Here is a 19072-nt window from a genome sequence, read left to right as displayed (position 1 = left end):
GGAGAAGTGCTGAGGGCATGTTCTGTAATCTGTGCAGAGGTCACTGTGCAGGGAGGGCTGAGCTGTGACATCACATATCTGGAAGAAGTGCTGAGGGCATGCGCTGTAATCTGTGCAGAGGTCACTGTGCAGGGAGGGCTGAGCTGTGACATCACATACCTGGGAGAAGTGCTGAGGGCATGCTCTGTAATCTGTGCAGAGGTCACTGTGCAGGGAGGGCTGAGCTGTGACATCACATATCTGGGAGAATTGCTGAGGGCATGCTCTGTAATCTGTGCAGAGGTCACTGTGCAGGGAGGGCTGAGCTGTGACATCACATATCTGGGAGAAGTGCTGAGGGCATGCTCTGTAATCTGTGCAGAGGTCACTGTGCAGGGAGGGCTGAGCTGTGACATCACATATCTGGGAGAAGTGCTGAGGGCATGCTCTGTAATCTGTGCAGAGGTCACTGTGCAGGGAGGGCTGAGCTGTGACATCACATATCTGGGAGAAGTGCTGAGGGCATGTTCTGTAATCTGTGCAGAGGTCACTGTGCAGGGAGGGCTGAGCTGTGACATCACATATCTGGGAGAAGTGCTGAGGGCATGCTCTGTAATCTGTGCAGAGGTCACTGTGCAGGGAGGGCTGAGCTGTGACATCACATATCTGGGAGAAGTGCTGAGGGCATGCCCTGTAATCTGTACAGAGGTCACTGTGCAGGGAGGGCTGAGCTGTGACATCACATATCTGGGAGAAGTGCTGAGGGCATGCTCTGTAATCTGTGCAGAGGTCACTGTGCAGGGAGGGCTGAGCTGTGACATCACATATCTGGGAGAAGTGCTGAGGGCATGTTCTGTAATCTGTGCAGAGGTCACTGTGCAGGGAGGGCTGAGCTGTGACATCACATATCTGGAAGAAGTGCTGAGGGCATGCGCTGTAATCTGTGCAGAGGTCACTGTGCAGGGAGGGCTGAGCTGTGACATCACATATCTGGGAGAATTGCTGAGGGCATGTTCTGTAATCTGTGCAGAGGTCACTGTGCAGGGAGGGCTGAGCTGTGACATCACATATCTGGGAGAAGTGCTGAGGGCATGTTCTGTAATCTGTGCAGAGGTCACTGTGCAGGGAGGGCTGAGCTGTGACATCACATATCTGGAAGAAGTGCTGAGGGCATGCGCTGTAATCTGTGCAGAGGTCACTGTGCAGGGAGGGCTGAGCTGTGACATCACATATCTGGGAGATGTGCTGAGGGCATGTTCTGTAATCTGTGCAGAGGTCACTGTGCAGGGAGGACTGAGCTGTGACATCACATATCTGGGAGAAGTGCTGAGGGCATGTTCTGTAATCTGTGCAGGGGTCACTGTGCAGGGAGGGCTGAGCTGTGACATCACATATCTGGGAGAATTGCTGAGGGCATGCTCTGTAATCTGTGCAGAGGTCACTGTGCAGGGAGGGCTGAGCTGTGACATCACATATCTGGGAGAAGTGCTGAGGGCATGCTCTGTAATCTGTGCAGAGGTCACTGTGCAGGGAGGGCTGAGCTGTGACATCACATATCTGGGAGAAGTGCTGAGGGCATGCTCTGTAATCTGTGCAGAGGTCACTGTGCAGGGAGGGCTGAGCTGTGACATCACATATCTGGGAGAAGTGCTGAGGGCATGCTCTGTAATCTGTGCAGAGGTCACTGTGCAGGGAGGGCTGAGCTGTGACATCACATCTGGGAGAAGTGCTGAGGGCGTGTTCTGTAATCTGTGCAGAGGTCACTGTGCAGGGAGGGCTGAGCTGTGACATCACATATCTGGAAGAAGTGCTGAGGGCATGCGCTGTAATCTGTGCAGAGGTCACTGTGCAGGGAGGGCTGAGCTGTGACATCACATATCTGGGAGAAGTGCTGAGGGCATGTTCTGTAATCTGTGCAAAGGTCACTGTGCAGGGAGGACTGAGCTGTGACATCACATATCTGGGAGATGTGCTGAGGGCATGTTCTGTAATCTGTGCAGAGGTCACTGTGCAGGGAGGGCTGAGCTGTGACATCACATATCTGGGAGATGTGCTGAGGGCATGCTCTGTAATCTGTGCAGAGGTCCCTGTGCAGGGAAGGCTGAGCTGTGACATCACATATCTGGGAGAAGTGCTGAGGGCATGCTCTGTAATCTGTGCAAAGGTCACTGTGCAGGGAGGGCTGAGCTGTGACATCACATATCTGGGAGAAGTGCTGAGGGCATGTTCTGTAATCTGTGCAAAGGTCACTGTGCAGGGAGGACTGAGCTGTGACATCACATATCTGGGAGATGTGCTGAGGGCATGTTCTGTAATCTGTGCAGAGGTCACTGTGCAGGGAGGGCTGAGCTGTGACATCACATATCTGGGAGATGTGCTGAGGGCATGCTCTGTAATCTGTGCAGAGGTCCCTGTGCAGGGAAGGCTGAGCTGTGACATCACATATCTGGGAGAAGTGCTGAGGGCATGCTCTGTAATCTGTGCAAAGGTCACTGTGCAGGGAGGGCTGAGCTGTGACATCACATATCTGGGAGAAGTGCTGAGGGCATGCTCTGTAATCTGTGCAGAGGTCCCTGTGCAGGGAAGGCTGAGCTGTGACATCACATATCTGGGAGAAGTGCTGAGGGCATGCTAAAAACCTCCCCAAAAATTCTTAAAAAATATGAATATCAAACATGTCAACGCCAGGTCAAGTTGTGATGTCACATTCCCTTTAAGCGCACGGCCTCTGCAGTTTATTTTCAGGCGGCTGACAGGAGCGGTGACTAAGGTCCCCGGAGTGGATCTGTATTTTTAGCTTCTTTATACAAGCCGCCCATTCATACTCTCTCACCTTGTGGAATTCTCCAGCTGGAAAACTGCCGGAGATGCCGAAAAACGGGACATGGGCGCGCAGGTGGAGCAGAATTCATAGCCAAATCCCCACCTGCAACAATGCTGCTTTACAGGAGCATTTTCTCTGCTCGGATTATTGCGGTTTTGCTGCGGTTTAGGTTTGTCCTTTTTCTTGTGGGTTATGTCGTCATTATGACAGCACTATAATTTACACTGTGTCCGTCCTATCATGTGGGGGCGGTAAAAATGTAGGGTTACTCTGAAGGAATCATCCTAAAGTGTCAGATTATAGAATCTGTTCAAGTCCAGATGCTGGTGAAGCATCTGTGTGCCAAAACCTTCAGGCCAAAAATGCACCGCAGACACCGAGCCCCGCGGCCTCTGCCCTCTGCGCCGCAGGCACCGAGCCCCGCGGCCTCTGCGCCGCAGGCACCGAGCCCCGCGGCCTCTGCGCCGCAGGCACCGAGCCCCGCGGCCTCTGCGCCGCAGGCACCGAGCCCCGCGGCCTCTGCGCCGCAGGCACCGAGCCCCGCGGCCTCTGCCCTCTGCGCCGCAGACACCGAGCCCCGCGGCCACTGCCCTCTGCGCCGCAGACACCGAGCCCCGCGGCCTCTGCCCTCTGCACCGCAGACACCGAGCCCCGAGGCCACTGCCCTCTGCACCGCAGACACCGAGCCCCGAGGCCACTGCCCTCTGCACCGCAGACACCGAGCCCCGAGGCCTCTGCACCGCAGACACCGAGCCCCGCGGCCACTGCCCTCTGCACCGCAGACACCGAGCCCCGCGGCCACTGCCCTCTGCACCGCAGACACCGAGCCCCGCGGCCTCTGCCCTCTGCACCGCAGACACCGAGCCCCGCGGCCTCTGCCCTCTGCACCGCAGACACCGAGCCCCGCGGCCTCTGCCCTCTGCACCGCAGACACCGAGCCCCGCGGCCTCTGCCCTCTGCACCGCAGACACCGAGCCCCGCGGCCTCTGCCCTCTGCACCGCAGACACCGAGTCCCGCGGCCTCTGCCCTCTGCACCGCAGACACCGAGTCCCGCGGCCTCTGCCCTCTGCACCGCAGACACCGAGCCCCGCGGCCTCTGCCCTCTGCACCGCAGACACCGAGCCCCGCGGCCTCTGCCCTCTGCACCGCAGACACCGAGCCCCGCGGCCTCTGCCCTCTGCACCGCAGACACCGAGCCCCGCGGCCTCTGCCCTCTGCACCGCAGACACCGAGCCCCGCGGCCTCTGCCCTCTGCACCGCAGACACCGAGCCCCGCGGCCTCTGCCCTCTGCACCGCAGACACCGAGCCCCGCGGCCTCTGCCCTCTGCACCGCAGACACCGAGCCCCGCGGCCTCTGCCCTCTGCACCGCAGACACCGAGCCCCGCGGCCTCTGCCCTCTGCACCGCAGACACCGAGCCCCGCTGCCTCTGCCCTCTGCACCGCAGACACCGAGCCCCGCGGCCTCTGCCCTCTGCACCGCAGACACCGAGCCCCGCGGCCTCTGCACTCTGCACCGCAGACACCGAGCCCCGCGGCCTCTGCACTCTGCACCGCAGACACCGAGCCCCGCGGCCTCTGCACTCTGCACCGCAGACACCGAGCCCCGCGGCCTCTGCACTCTGCACCGCAGACACCGAGCCCCGCGGCCTCTGCACTCTGCACCGCAGACACCGAGCCCCGCGGCCTCTGCACTCTGCACCGCAGACACCGAGCCCCGCGGCCTCTGCACTCTGCACCGCAGACACCGAGCCCCGCGGCCTCTGCACTCTGCACCGCAGACACCGAGCCCCGCGGCCTCTGCACTCTGCACCGCAGACACCGAGCCCCGCGGCCTCTGCACTCTGCACCGCAGACACCGAGCCCTGCGGCCTCTGCACTCTTTTTAGGCAGCACATCTGGGGAGAAGACCTCCACATGAGGTTATGTGGCAACTCAGAAGTGGCCTCTCCTCCCAGCACAAAACAAATCTAATCACGCCATGAATAAAGCCGCTCACTAACGTACAGGGAGACTCGGAACAACCCGTCATCCACAGCAGCAACACCTGACAGGCAGGACATGAACCCCAGGCAGGAGCAGCAAATGCCTCCTCCATATAACAAGCAGAGGCTCCATAAACAGCTGCAGCTCTGGATGTGACAGGAGACAGACAGTGCTTTGAAAAAGTATTCATATCCTGTGAGCTGTTCCCATTTTTTCATGCTACAGTCACAAACTTAATTGTATTTTATTGGAATTTTATGTGACACCAAGCACAAGTAATTGTGAAGTGTAAAACAGGGTTAGGTTATAGAAAATAGCCCAAGCTCTGAAAATTTCCCGGAGCACTGATCAATCCATCATTCAAAAAGGAGTACGGCCCAACTGCAAACCTACAATACACGGCCGTCCACCAAATCTGACATCCCAAGAAGGAGGGCACTAATGAGAGAAGCAGCCGAGGGGCGCATGATCACTGGAGGAGCCGCAGAGATCACAGCTCAGGGGGGAATCTGTCCACAGGACGAGCAGAGATCACAGCTCAGGAGGAGAATCTGTCCACAGGACGAGCAGAGATCACAGCTCAGGAGGAGAATCTGTCCACAGGACGAGCAGAGATCACAGCTCAGGGGGAGAATCTGTCCACAGGACGAGCAGAGATCACAGCTCAGGAGGAGAATCTGCCCACAGTACGAGCAAAGATCACAGCTCAGGAGGAGAATCTGTCCACAGGACGAGCAGAGATCACAGCTCAGGAGGAGAATCTGTCCACAGGACGAGCAGAGATCACAGCTCAGGAGGAGAATCTGCCCACAGTACGAGCAAAGATCACAGCTCAGGAGGAGAATCTGTCCACAGGACGAGCAGAGATCACAGCTCAGGAGGAGAATCTGTCCACAGGACGAGCAGAGATCACAGCTCAGGAGGAGAATCTGCCCACAGTACGAGCAAAGATCACAGCTCAGGAGGAGAATCTGTCCACAGGACGAGCAGAGATCACAGCTCAGGGGAGAGTCTGTCCACAGGACGAGCAGAGATCACAGCTCAGGAGGAGAATCTGTCCACAGGACGAGCAGAGATCACAGCTCAGGAGGAGAATCTGTCCACAGGACGAGCAGAGATCACAGCTCAGGAGGAGAATCTGTCCACAGGACGAGCAGAGATCACAGCTCAGGAGGAGAATCTGTCCACAGGACGAGCAGAGATCACAGCTCAGGAGGAGAATCTGTCCACAGGATGAGCAGAGATCACAGCTCAGGAAGAGAATCTGTCCACAGGACGAGCAGAGATCACAGTTCAGGAGGAGAATCTGACCACAGGACGAGCAGAGATCACAGCTCAGGAGGAGAATCTGACCACAGGACGAGCAGAGATCACAGCTCAGGGGAGAATCTGACCACAGGACGAGCAGAGATCACAGCTCAGGAGGAGAATCTGTCCACAGGACGAGCAGAGATCACAGCTCAGGAGGAGAATCTGTCCACAGGACGAGCAGAGATCACAGCTCAGGAGGAGAATCTGTCCACAGGATGAGCAGAGATCACAGCTCAGGAAGAGAATCTGTCCACAGGACGAGCAGAGATCACAGCTCAGGAAGAGAATCTGACCACAGGACGAGCAGAGATCACAGCTCAGGAGGAGAATCTGTCCACAGAGCAAGCAGAGATCACAGTTCAGGAGGAGAATCTGACCACAGGACGAGCAGAGATCACAGCTCAGGAGGAGAATCTGACCACAGGACGAGCAGAGATCACAGCTCAGGGGAGAATCTGACCACAGGACGAGCAGAGATCACAGCTCAGGAGGAGAATCTGTCCACAGGACGAGCAGAGATCACAGTTCAGGAGGAGAATCTGACCACAGGACGAGCAGAGATCACAGCTCAGGAGGAGAATCTGACCACAGGACGAGCAGAGATCACAGCTCAGGGGAGAATCTGACCACAGGACGAGCAGAGATCACAGCTCAGGAGGAGAATCTGTCCACAGGACGAGCAGAGATCACAGCTCAGGAGGAGAATCTGTCCACAGGACGAGCAGAGATCACAGCTCAGGAGGAGAATCTGTCCACAGGACGAGCAGAGATCACAGCTCAGGAGGAGAATCTGTCCACAGGACGAACAGAGATCACAGCTCAGGAGGAGAATCTGTCCACAGGACGAACAGAGATCACAGCTCAGGAGGAGAATCTGTCCACAGGACGAGCAGAGATCACAGCTCAGGAGGAGAATCTGTCCACAGGACGAGCAGAGATCACAGCTCAGGAGGAGAATCTGTCCACAGGACGAGCAGAGATCACAGCTCAGGAGGAGAATCTGTCCACAGGACGAGCAGAGATCACAGCTCAGGAGGAGAATCTGTCCACAGGACGAGCAGAGATCACAGCTCAGGAGGAGAATCTGTCCACAGGACGAGCAGAGATCACAGCTCAGGAGGAGAATCTGTCCACAGGATGAGCAGAGATCACAGCTCAGGGGAGAATCTGACCACAGGACGAGCAGAGATCACAGCTCAGGAGGAGAATCTGTCCACAGAGCAAGCAGAGATCACAGTTCAGGAGGAGAATCTGACCACAGGACGAGCAGAGATCACAGCTCAGGAGGAGAATCTGACCACAGGACGAGCAGAGATCACAGCTCAGGGGAGAATCTGACCACAGGACGAGCAGAGATCACAGCTCAGGAGGAGAATCTGTCCACAGGACGAGCAGAGATCACAGCTCAGGAGGAGAATCTGTCCACAGGACGAGCAGAGATCACAGCTCAGGAGGAGAATCTGTCCACAGGACGAGCAGAGATCACAGCTCAGGAGGAGAATCTGTCCACAGGACGAGCAGAGATCACAGCTCAGGGGGAGAATCTGTCCACAGGACGAGCAGAGATCACAGCTCAGGTGAGAATCTGTCCACAGGACAAGCAGAGATCACAGCTCAGGGGAAGAATGTGTCCACAGGACGAGCAGAGATCACAGCTCAGGAGGAGAATCTGTCCACAGGATGAGCAGAGATCACAGCTCAGGAGAGAATCTGTCCACAGGACGAGCAGAGATCACAGCTCAGGAGGAGAATCTGTCCACAGGACGAGCAGAGATCACAGCTCAGGAGGAGAATCTGTCCACAGGACGAGCAGAGATCACAGCTCAGGAGGAGAATCTGTCCACAGGACGAGCAGAGATCACAGCTCAGGAGGAGAATCTGTCCACAGGACGAGCAGAGATCACAGCTCAGGAGGAGAATCTGTCCACAGGACAAGCAGAGATCACAGCTCAGGGGAAGAATGTGTCCACAGGACGAGCAGAGATCACAGCTCTGGAGGAGAATCTGTCCACAGGATGACTTAGTGGTAGACTCCACAAATCTGCTCTTTAAGGAAGAGCGTCAAGAAGAAGCCATGTAGGAGACACAGCGAGCAGCTGAAGAAGGGGCTCTGGTCAGATGTGGCGAAAAGGAGAACTGGGTAAAACACTGTGTGTGGTGTAAAACTAACCCTGCACATCACCCTGAGAACACCCTCCCCACCATCACACATGGTGGAGGCAGCATCCTGCTGTGTGGCGGCTTTTCTTCAGCAGAGGCAGGGAAGCTGGTTTGAGGTGAAGGGAAGATGGATGGAGCTATATACAGGACAATCCTGGAGAAAAACCTGTTAGAGGCTGCAGAAGACCCAAGACCGGAGCGTAGGTTCACCTTCCAGCAGGACAACAACCCTCAACGTCCAGCCAGTGCTACAATGGAGGGTTCAGATCAGAGCATATTCCTGTGTGTGAGCGGCCGAGTCACAGTCCACACCCAAATCCACCAAGAATCTGTGACAAGACAGGAAGATCACTGATCACAGACGAAACAATGAAAGGAGGAAACACTGGCACCATTCAGGGAGCTAACCGCTCAATCTTCTTATTTCAGGTTTATACACGCATTATATGACTTGTAAATTTCTTTGCATTCTGGCCACGGTGCTTATTCCAAAAGACAACAATCCATACAGTCCATGTGAAAAGAGACGGAAGGCTCTCACCAGATATGCGGTAAAAAAAAAAGCTGTTTTATTCGACCATCAGGTCAGGGGGAAAGGTGTGAGGGAGGTGGGTACACACAATCCGTCGGACGACGGCCGTTTCGCGTCTTTACAACCGACGCTTCTACGAGTCCATCAACTGGACTTGTGGAAGCGTCGGTTGTAAAGACGCGAAACGGCCGTCGTCCGACGGATTGTGTGTACCCACCTCCCTCACGTCTTTCCCCGACCTGATGGTCGAATAAAACAGCTTTTTTTTTTTACCACATATCTGGTGAGTGCCTTCCGTCTCTTTTCAGTCACCGATCACAGACGTCTCCATCCGATCTCACTGAGCGAGAGAAGAAGAGGAAAATGTCACCTGCAGATGTGTAAAGCTGGAGATACCCCAAAAGACAGAGAATGGTGGTCCTACAAAGTGCTGACTCCGGGGGCTGAATACTAATGCATGGCACAACATTCAGATTTATATTTTTTTTTAAATATTTGGAAAACACTTGCACTTGGCATTGGTATCACATAAAATCCCCAAAAAATACATTTAAATTTGTAAGTGCAATGTAAAAAAAAAATCAAATGTGAAACATTCACAGGGTATGAATACTTTTTCCAGGAACTGTATAATGTAACTCAAGATGAATAGAAGATGAGTGAAACAAAGGATTTACAATCTCCTCCGGGTCAATCGTGGATGTTCCCTAAGGCCTCTTTCACATGTCCGTGAAAAACAACGCACGTTTTTCACGGACGTGTTAGAGGTGCGTTTTCCCCTCCGGGAGTCGTGTTTATGGGCTACGTGTGTTCTCCGTGTGTTATCCGTGATAACCCACGGAGAACGGGAACTTTCTGTTCACCTGTCCCTGGCGTCGCTGTCCGTGGTGCTGATCTTCGGTCTCCGGTCCTGCCGACTGCCCGCTGCTGCCGCTTCCGGCCGCAGTGCAGTGAATATGCAATGAGCATATTGAGCGGTGGTCGGAAGCAAGTGACAGCATCGGCAGAGACAGCAGCGCTGGACAAGGTGAGTAAAGTTTTGTTTTTTTTTCTCGCAGACACATGGCTTTTCTCCGGTGCATGTCACATGGAACACATCCGTGTGGTCCGTTTGCGTTCCGTGTGACACCCGTGATGCCGGAGAGAAAACGGACATGTCGGCGTGAGACACACACCACACATGTAAGTACGGAACGGACACACATTCCGTGCATAAATACGTGTGTCCAAAACCATAGGAATACATAGGTGTACGTGTGTACGTGTCTCCGTTACGTGAGGAAACGCACCAGACACACTGGAGGCACGCACGTGTGAAAGAGGCCTAAACCTGAAATTTCCTACTTAGTGGCACAAACGATCGTCCCTGACCTTGAACACTTCAGCAGGATAGCAAGAATGATGAGATGAGACCACCAGACTGAACTGATGGGACGCCGCCCATAGTGGGGTGCAGAGGTGGCGGGTGTGCAGACAACTGGGGGCATACAAAATATCACACGCTTATACCCGTATCACACCAGTCACAGTGCAAGCCGCCCCTGTCCTGTAACGTATCCATCAGTACCTACATACCAGCTCTAGATCATACTTAGTGATGGGCGGCCCCGGACTATAGGGGTACCGGGGTGCCGGACCTGGGCCCTGTGTCCTCAGGGAATTCCGGCTAATGATCTGGATCCTGCAACTATAAAAAATAAAGAGAATAAGGATGAAGCGAGCGCTCATACTTATTGAGGCTCCGGCGCGGCTGTAACTGTTCCCACAGCCGCTCATTCTTCCTCCTCTGGGACCACTCAATGTCACTAATTCATATGCACTGCTTTCCCCGCCCACCGGAAGTCCCCGCACCTGTGATTGGTTGCAGTCAGATGCGCCCCCAGCCTGCGTGACAGCGTCTGATTGCAACCAATCACAGGCTCTGTCTGCAGGTTTCTATTGTAGTATAAAAAAAATAAAAAATGGCGTACGGTTCCCCCATATTATGATACCCAGCACAGATAAAGCCCACAGCTACAGGCTGCAGCCCCCAGCCGTGCGCTTATCCTGGCTGTGTATCAAAATAGGAGAAACCTCATACGATTTTTTTATAATTATATGAATACATTTTCGGCATGGAGTCCCCCTCAATTTTGATACCCTGCCAAGATAAAGCCTGAAAGCTGGGGCTGCTATTCTCAGGCTGGGGAGTCCCATGGTTATTGAGCCCCCCCAGCCTAAAAATAGCAGCCTGTAGCCGCTCGGAAATGCCACATTCATTAGATGCAACAATGCTGGGACTTTACCCGGCTCTTCCTATTGCCCTAGTGAGATGGAAATTGGGATAATAAGGGGTTGATCGCAGATCACAGCTGCCACTAAGGCCTAGATTAGTAATGGGAGGAGTCTATGAGATCTTTATTTGAAATAAAATTCAAAAACCACCCTCTTTGTCCAACTTATTAACCCCAAAACACCCAGGGTCTGACGTAATCCACACGAGGTCCCACAACGATTCCAGCTCTGCTACATCTGAAATCATAGCGAGCGGACAAAGAACAATGACCTCCAACTGTGAACTTCAGGCAGAGACTGAGTGAGCCGCACGATCAGTGGGGACGCCACTCAGGTGATTTGCAGTCACAGATGGAGGTTCCCAGGGTCATCCACCTGTGACCACAACTAGCCTGAGTGACGTCCCTGCTCATCGCGCGGCTCAGACACCTTCTCTGCCTGACGCTCACAGCTGGTGTTCATTGTTCTATGGCCACTCACTGATTTCAGATGTAGGAAAGCTGAAATTATCGTGGGACCTCGTGTGGATTACGTCAGACCTGGGTGTTTTGGGGGTTAATAAAGGGGGGTGTTTTTTTACTATTTTATTTCCCATACAGATTTTTTTCGGTGTTTGTATTTATTTCTTTTCACTTACAGATTAGTAATAAAGGGGGGCTCAGACGTCTCCTTTTACTAATCTAGGGCTACTGGCAGCTGTGAGCTGCAATTAACCCCTTATTACTCCGATTGCCACCACACCAGGGTGATCGGGATGAGTCTGGTAAAGTGCTGGAATTGTCACATCTAATGGATGTGGCAATTCTGTGCGGCTGTAGGCTGCTATTCTTAGGTGGGGGGGTGGGGGGCCAATAACCATGGGTCTCCCCAGCCTGAGAATACCAGCCCCCAGCTGTCGTCATTAAAATTGGGAGGACCGCACGCCATTTTTTTAAAAATGGATTTATTTAATAGTAAAAAAAAAAAAAAAAGCTGCATTCCTCTTATTTTAATACACAGCCAAGATAAGCGCAGGGCTGGGGGCTGCAGCCTGTAGCCGTATGCTTTATCTGTGCTGGATATCATAATATGGGGGGACCCCACGACAATTTACTCCAATCTACAGTGACCCGCAGACAGCGCCTGTGATTGGTTGCATTCAGACGCTGTTACATAGGCTGGGGGCGCGTCTGACTTCAACCAATCACAAACTCAGCGACTGCCATTCAGCGGAGGAAGCGGTGAATATGGATTTGTGATAATGAGCGGCACTGGAAGAAGAATGAGCGGCTGCAGGAACAGTTACGGCCGCGCCGGAGACTCACTAAGTATGAAGTGCTCGCTCCAATCCCCGTCGCTTCTACCACCATTTTTACGCTCCGGATTCTGGTCCATATAAACTTATATGGGGATCGGCGTCCGGACAGATATTTTTTTTTTTTAATCAGGTTAGACTGCACCAGCAGAATAGTGAGTGCAGCTCTGGAGTATAATACAGGAGGTAACTCAGGATCAGTAATGTAATGTATGCACACAGTGACTGCACCAGCAGAATAGTGAGTGAAGCTCTGGAGTATAATACAGGAGGTAACTCAGGATCAGTAATGTAATGTATGTACACAGTGACTGCACCAGCAGAATAGTGAGTGCACCTCTGGAGTATAATACAGGAGGTAACAGGATTAGTAATGTAATGTATGTACACAGTGACTGCACCAGCAGAATAGTGAGTGCAGCTCTGGAGTATAATACAGGAGGTAACTCAGGATCAGTAATGTATGCACACAGTGACTGCACCAGCAGAATAGTGAGTGCACCTCTGGAGTATAATACAGGAGGTAACAGGATTAGTAATGTAATGTATGTACACAGTGACTGCACCAGCAGAATAGTGAGTGCAGCTCTGGAGTATAATACAGGAGGTAACTCAGGATCAGTAATGTATGTACAGAGTTACTGCACCAGCAGAATAGTGAGTGCAGCTCTGGAGTATAACACAGGAGGTAACTCCGGATCAGTAATGTAATGTATGTACACAGTGACTGCACCAGCAGAATAGTGAGTGCAGCTCTGGAGTATAATACAGGAGGTAAGATCAGTATAGATATGCCATGTAACGTATGCACAGTATATTACCTTACAATATTCCTGTCGTCCGCACTGCAGAGCGCATAAAACTTGTAAAACAGTAACTATAGCAACGCATATAAACATTATACGGACAAGTCCAGAGAGCAGAAGAGATGATTACACAGCGGAGGATACTCCGGATCGGGTGCAGTGGACGGAGCCTCAGCACTGGATTTATCGCACATATACTGCTCGCGGCCACACTGTTGGGCAGAGGAGCGCACGGTGCAATGTATCCGCCTCCTGCAAGTCATTAACACTGTGTGATGAGAGTCTATCGGGCAGCACAAGCGTGTATACAGCACTCAGCCCAGGGCTCCAGAGAAAGAGCGGACACCCCACATCATCATCATCATCATCATCATCATCATCATCAGACCAGCGCACCCACGGTACAACCCCAAGAATGGTGGCACTATGGAGGGATCCACGTGGCGCCAATCATCGTGTGGTCCAACTCCTCACCATGCAGTTATATGCTAGGGATTGGTGAAATCCCCTCTACATCACAGCGACCTGATCTGTCCGGAGGTGAGGAGCGGTCCTTCCTTCTGGACTGGTGATCCGACATCCAGCAATGGAGCCGTTACACCAAGAAGGTGGCAGATAGACAAGGGGGTGGGGCGTCTCATTAACCTTAGACAAGGGGGTGGGGCATCATTACGATTAGACAAGGGGGTGGGGCGTCTCATTAAGCTTAGACAAGGGGGTGGGGGCGTCTCATTAAGCTTAGACAAGGGGGTGGGGCGTCTCATTAAGCTTAGACAAGGAGGTGGGGGCGTCTCATTAAGCTTAGACAAGGGGGTGGGGCTTCTCATTAAGCTTAGCCAAGGGGGTGGGGCATCTCATTAAGCTTAGCCAAGGGGGTGGGGCATCTCATTAAGCTTAGCCAAGGGGGTGGGGCATCATTAAGCTTAGCCAAGGGGGTGGGGCATCTCATTAAGCTTAGCCAAGGGGGTGGGGCATCTCATTAAGCTTAGCCAAGGGGGTGGGGCATCTCATTAAGCTTAGCCAAGGGGGTGGGGCATCTCATTAAGCTTAGCCAAGGGGGTGGGGCATCTCATTAAGCTTAGCCAAGGGGGTGGGGCATCTCATTAAGCTTAGCCAAGGGGGTGGGGCATCTCATTAAGCTTAGCCAAGGGGGTGGGGCATCTCATTAAGCTTAGCCAAGGGGGTGGGGCATCTCATTAAGCTTAGCCAAGGGGGTGGGGCATCTCATTAAGCTTAGCCAAGGGGGTGGGGCATCTCATTAAGCTTAGCCAAGGGGGTGGGGCATCTCATTAAGCTTAGCCAAGGGGGTGGGGCATCTCATTAAGCTTAGCCAAGGGGGTGGGGCATCTCATTAAGCTTAGCCAAGGGGGTGGGGCATCTCATTAAGCTTAGCCAAGGGGGTGGGGCATCTCATTAAGCTTAGCCAAGGGGGTGGGGCATCTCATTAAGCTTAGCCAAGGGGGTGGGGCATCTCATTAAGCTTAGCCAAGGGGGTGGGGCATCTCATTAAGCTTAGCCAAGGGGGTGGGGCATCTCATTAAGCTTAGCCAAGGGGGTGGGGCATCTCATTAAGCTTAGCCAAGGGGTGGGGCATCTCATTAAGCTTAGCCAAGGGGTGGGGCATCTCATTAAGCTTAGCCAAGGGGTGGGGCATCTCATTAAGCTTAGCCAAGGGGGTGGGGCATCTCAGTAAGCTTAGCCAAGGGGGTGGGGCATCTCATTAAGCTTAGCCAAGGGGGTGGGGCATCTCATTAAGCTTAGCCAAGGGGGTGGGGCATCTCATTAAGCTTAGCCAAGGGGGTGGGGCATCTCATTAAGCTTAGCCAAGGGGGTGGGGCATCTCATTAAGCTTAGCCAAGGGGGTGGGGTGTCTCATTAAGCTTAGCCAAGGGGGTGGGGTGTCTCATTAAGCTTAGCCAAGGGGGTGGGGTGTCTCACTAGGCTTAGACAAGGGGGTGGGGGCATCTCATTAAGACAAAACTGTGTCCTTGAGGATTATGGGGTCAGTGGATTTAACAAATGGATATAGGACCCGATCCATCAATTGTGGATTTTTTGGAGTTCTCTTCCTTGTCTTCGTTATTCGTGGACATTCTTCACGGTTGGGTGCAGGGGATTCGTGAATTTAAACGCTCTTTAATTTTGTTTTTACATTTTTGGGGCTTTTTAAAGAGCAAAAGGTCACGCAATACATTAAAATGTGGCCCACGACCCTAACAATTCCACCAAAACGTCTAGCTTACAAAATAAAAAAAATATCACTCCAAGGAATACTTCGGGGGCAGCACAAATTGTTTGAACACAAATTAACAGTTTTCAAAACGTCACAAATAATTTTACCACAAAAATCTGGAATATAAACATTGTGTATGATCAGGAGGGCAGAGAGCGGGGGTACCGGGGTCAGGGGGGCACATGGCGGGGGTACACAGGGTTAGGAGGGGCAGAGTGTGGTGGTATATGAGGCCAGGGGACCACAGCGGGGGAGGGGGCCACATGGGGGTACACGGGGTGAGGAGGGGCACAGTATGGTAGCATACAGGAGTAGGGAGGCACACTGTGGCAGTATATGGGATAACAGTGCAAAGTGTCATGGTATACAGGTCAGGACACTCAGTAGGGGGCACAGGGGCAGTGTCATGGTATACAGGTCAGGACACTCAGTAGGGGGCACAGGGGCAGTGTCATGGTATACAGGTCAGGACACTCAGTAGGGGGCACAGGGGCAGTGTTGTGGTATACGGGGTCAGGACACTCAGTAGGGGGCACAGGGGCAGTGTCATGGTATACAGGTCAGGACACTCAGTAGGGTGGTACAGGGGCAGTGTTGTGGTATACGTGGTCAGGACACTCAGTAGGGGGCACAGGGGCAGTGTTGTGGTATACAGGTCAGGACACTCAGTAGGGGGCACAGGGGCAGTGTTGTGGTATACAGGTCAGGACACTCAGTAGGGGGCACAGGGGCAGTGTTGTGGTATACAGGGTCAGGACACTCAGTAGGGGGCACAGGGGCAGTGTTGTGGTATACAGGTCAGGACACTCAGTAGGGTGGTACAGGGGCAGTGTTGTGGTATACAGGTCAGGACACTCAGTAGGGGGCACAGGGGCAGTGTTGTGGTATACGGGGTCAGGACACTCAGTAGGGTGGTACAGGGGCAGTGTTGTGGTATACAGGGTCAGGACACTCAGTAGGGGGCACAGGGGCAGTGTTGTGGTATACGGGGTCAGGACACTCAGTAGGGTGGTACAGGGGCAGTGTTGTGGTATACGGGGTCAGGACACTCAGTAGGGGGCACAGGGGCAGTGTTGTGGTATACGGGGTCAGGACACTCAGTAGGGGGCACAGGGGCAGTGTTTTGGTATACGTGGTCAGGGTGACAGTGAGGTGGTATCTGACATCAGCGTGGTGGCATACAAGCTCACTGTATTTGTATATATATAAGGTGGCACAATCTGGGGGTATACATTTTGGTGGCATATAGGGTCACGGGGTGCAGTGTGGTGGTAAACGGGGTCAGGGGGGCACAGCAAAGTGATGTATGGGGTACAACAGGGTGGTGTACGCGGTCGGGGGGGCACAGCCGGGTGGTGTACGCGGTCGGGGGGGCACAGCCGGGTGGTGTACGCGGTCGGGGGTGGCACAGCCGGGTGGTGTACGCGGTCGGGGGTGGCACAGCCGGGTGGTGTACGCGGTCGGGGGTGGCACAGCCGGGTGGTGTACGCGGTTGGGGGTGGCACAGCCGGGTGGTGTACGCGGTCGGGGGTGGCACAGCCGGGTGGTGTACGTGGTCGGGGGGGCACAGCCGGGTGGTGTACGCGGTCGGGGGGGGCACAGCTGGGTGGTGTACGTGGTCGGGGGGGCACAGCCGGGTGGTGTACGCGGTCGGGGGGGCACTGTGGGGTGGTGTACGCGGTCGGGGGGGCACTGTGGGGTGGTGTACGCGGTCAGCGGGGGCATTGTGGGGTGGTGTACGCGGTCAGGGGGGCATTGTGGGGTGGTGTACGCGGTCAGCGGGGGCATTGTGGGGTGGTGTACGCGGTCAGGGGGGCACTGTGGGGTGGTGTACGCAGTCAGGGGGGCACTGTGGGGTGGTGTACGCGGTCAGGGGGGCACAGCCGGGTGGTGTACGCGGTCAGGGGGGCACAGCCGGGTGGTGTACGCGGTCAGGGGGGCACAGCCGGGTGGTGTACGCGGTCAGGGGGGCACAGCCGGGTGGTGTACGCGGTCAGGGGGGCACAGCCGGGTGGTGTACGCGGTCAGGGGGGCACAGCCGGGTGGTGTACGCGGTCAGGGGGGCACAGCCGGGTGGTGTACGCGGTCAGGGGGGCACAGCCGGGTGGTGTACGCGGTCAGGGGGGCACAGCCGGGTGGTGTACGCGGTCAGGGGGGCACAGCCGGGTGGTGTACGCGGTCAGGGGGGCACAGCCGGGTGGTGTACGCGGTCAGGGGGGCACAGCCGGGTGGTGTACGCGGTCAGGGGGGCACAGCCGGGTGGTGTACGCGGTCAGGGGGGCACAGCCGGGTGGTGTACGCGGTCAGGGGGGCACAGCCGGGTGGTGTACGCGGTCAGGGGGGCACAGCCGGGTGGTGTACGCGGTCAGGGGGGCACAGCCGGGTGGTGTACGCGGTCAGGGGGGCACAGCCGGGTGGTGTACGCGGTCAGGGGGGCACAGCCGGGTGGTGTACGCGGTCAGGGGGGCACTGTGAGGTGGTGTACGCGGTCAGGGGGCACTGTGAGGTGGTGTACGCGGTCAGGGGGGCACAGCGGGGTGGTGTACGTGGTCAGGGGGGCACAGTGCGGTTGTATACAGGGTCAGGGTGGTACAGGGGGCTCTGCACACTGCCTGCGCCCCCCCTGCCCTCGGTGCCCGCTCTCAGCCCTCGGTGCCCGGTCTCTTACCCCCAGAATCCGCAGGGGCAGCGCGGGGGGAGGCTGGGCGGTTTGCTGCGCTCGCTGCCGGTGTCTCCCATGTCTGACAGGCCTGGGCCGCTCTCTCTACACCAAGGCCAGGGCCTCCCGCCGCTCACACTCCCTGCTGCCCCTGAGCTGTCCGGGACCCTCACAGGATAACGGCCGGGGACGGGGCCGGCGGAACACGGCGACTCCGGGGCGACCAGTCCGAGGCTCCAAACCGTGATTCCAGGCCGGTCAGCTGGAGGCGGGGCGTACCAAGAGCAAAACGGGGGAGCAGCCTCACAGCGCGGCGCAAAGTACAGGGCTGTCAGCCACAGAGGGCACCGGTCATCATCCAGAGAGAACGGACGATCATAACGATCGAGCAGCTCAGTAACATTCAATCCTCCGCATCCACAGCGGCCCTGAAGTGTGCGCCAATAATCCGGACACCCCTTTTTACATGATGGTACAGTCCTCTCCGGAGTCTCGGTTCAGGCGAAGCACAGACCTGAAATCAGCTGGAAAAGGACGAAACCATTCCGCGCCTGGGGGGAGGTACATTATACTATGAGGCATTCCCTCCACATGTGAGTCCAGATTTTACATAATTAACAAGGAAAAGGGAGAATATACAGCGATTAAATGAAGAAGTAAATAATTAGGCTTAATAATCAATATATATAATATATGATGTTCTGACTGTACAGAGCAAACCCCTCCAGCAGATAGTGGTACAGGCGGGAGAGGTTGCTGTTTGGTTTAAGTTGGACCAAAGCCAAAATAGAAGAGGAAATAGAGATGACAACACGATACAATGTATCTCCTGCTATATACCGAGGATACACCGTATCTCCCCCTATATACCGAGTATACACTGTATCTCCTGCTATATACCGAGGATACACTGTATCTCCTGCTATATACCGAGGGTACACTGTATCTCCTGCTATATACCGAGGGTACACCGTATCTCCCCCTATATACCGAGGATACACTGTATCTCCTGCT

General features: G+C 54.7%; 1 protein-coding gene across 1 annotated transcript in view; it reads right to left on the bottom strand.

The window, feature by feature from the left end:
* Window positions 1-18348, bottom strand: part of ZFAND3 (zinc finger AN1-type containing 3) — a 245594-nt gene extending 227246 nt beyond the window's left edge. Inside the window, exon 1 of the mRNA XM_075338982.1 lies at window positions 18068-18348. Coding sequence (XP_075195097.1) covers window positions 18068-18138 — 71 coding nt within the window. The 5' untranslated portion in view covers window positions 18139-18348. The remainder of the gene's footprint in view (window positions 1-18067) is intronic.
* Window positions 18349-19072: the final 724 nt, after the last annotated feature.

This window comes from Anomaloglossus baeobatrachus, chromosome 3, assembly GCF_048569485.1.
Source record: "Anomaloglossus baeobatrachus isolate aAnoBae1 chromosome 3, aAnoBae1.hap1, whole genome shotgun sequence".
Classification (NCBI taxonomy): domain Eukaryota; kingdom Metazoa; phylum Chordata; class Amphibia; order Anura; family Aromobatidae; genus Anomaloglossus; species Anomaloglossus baeobatrachus.
Note: the sequence above shows the minus strand (reverse complement) of the source record. Positions and strands in the feature narration are given on the sequence as shown.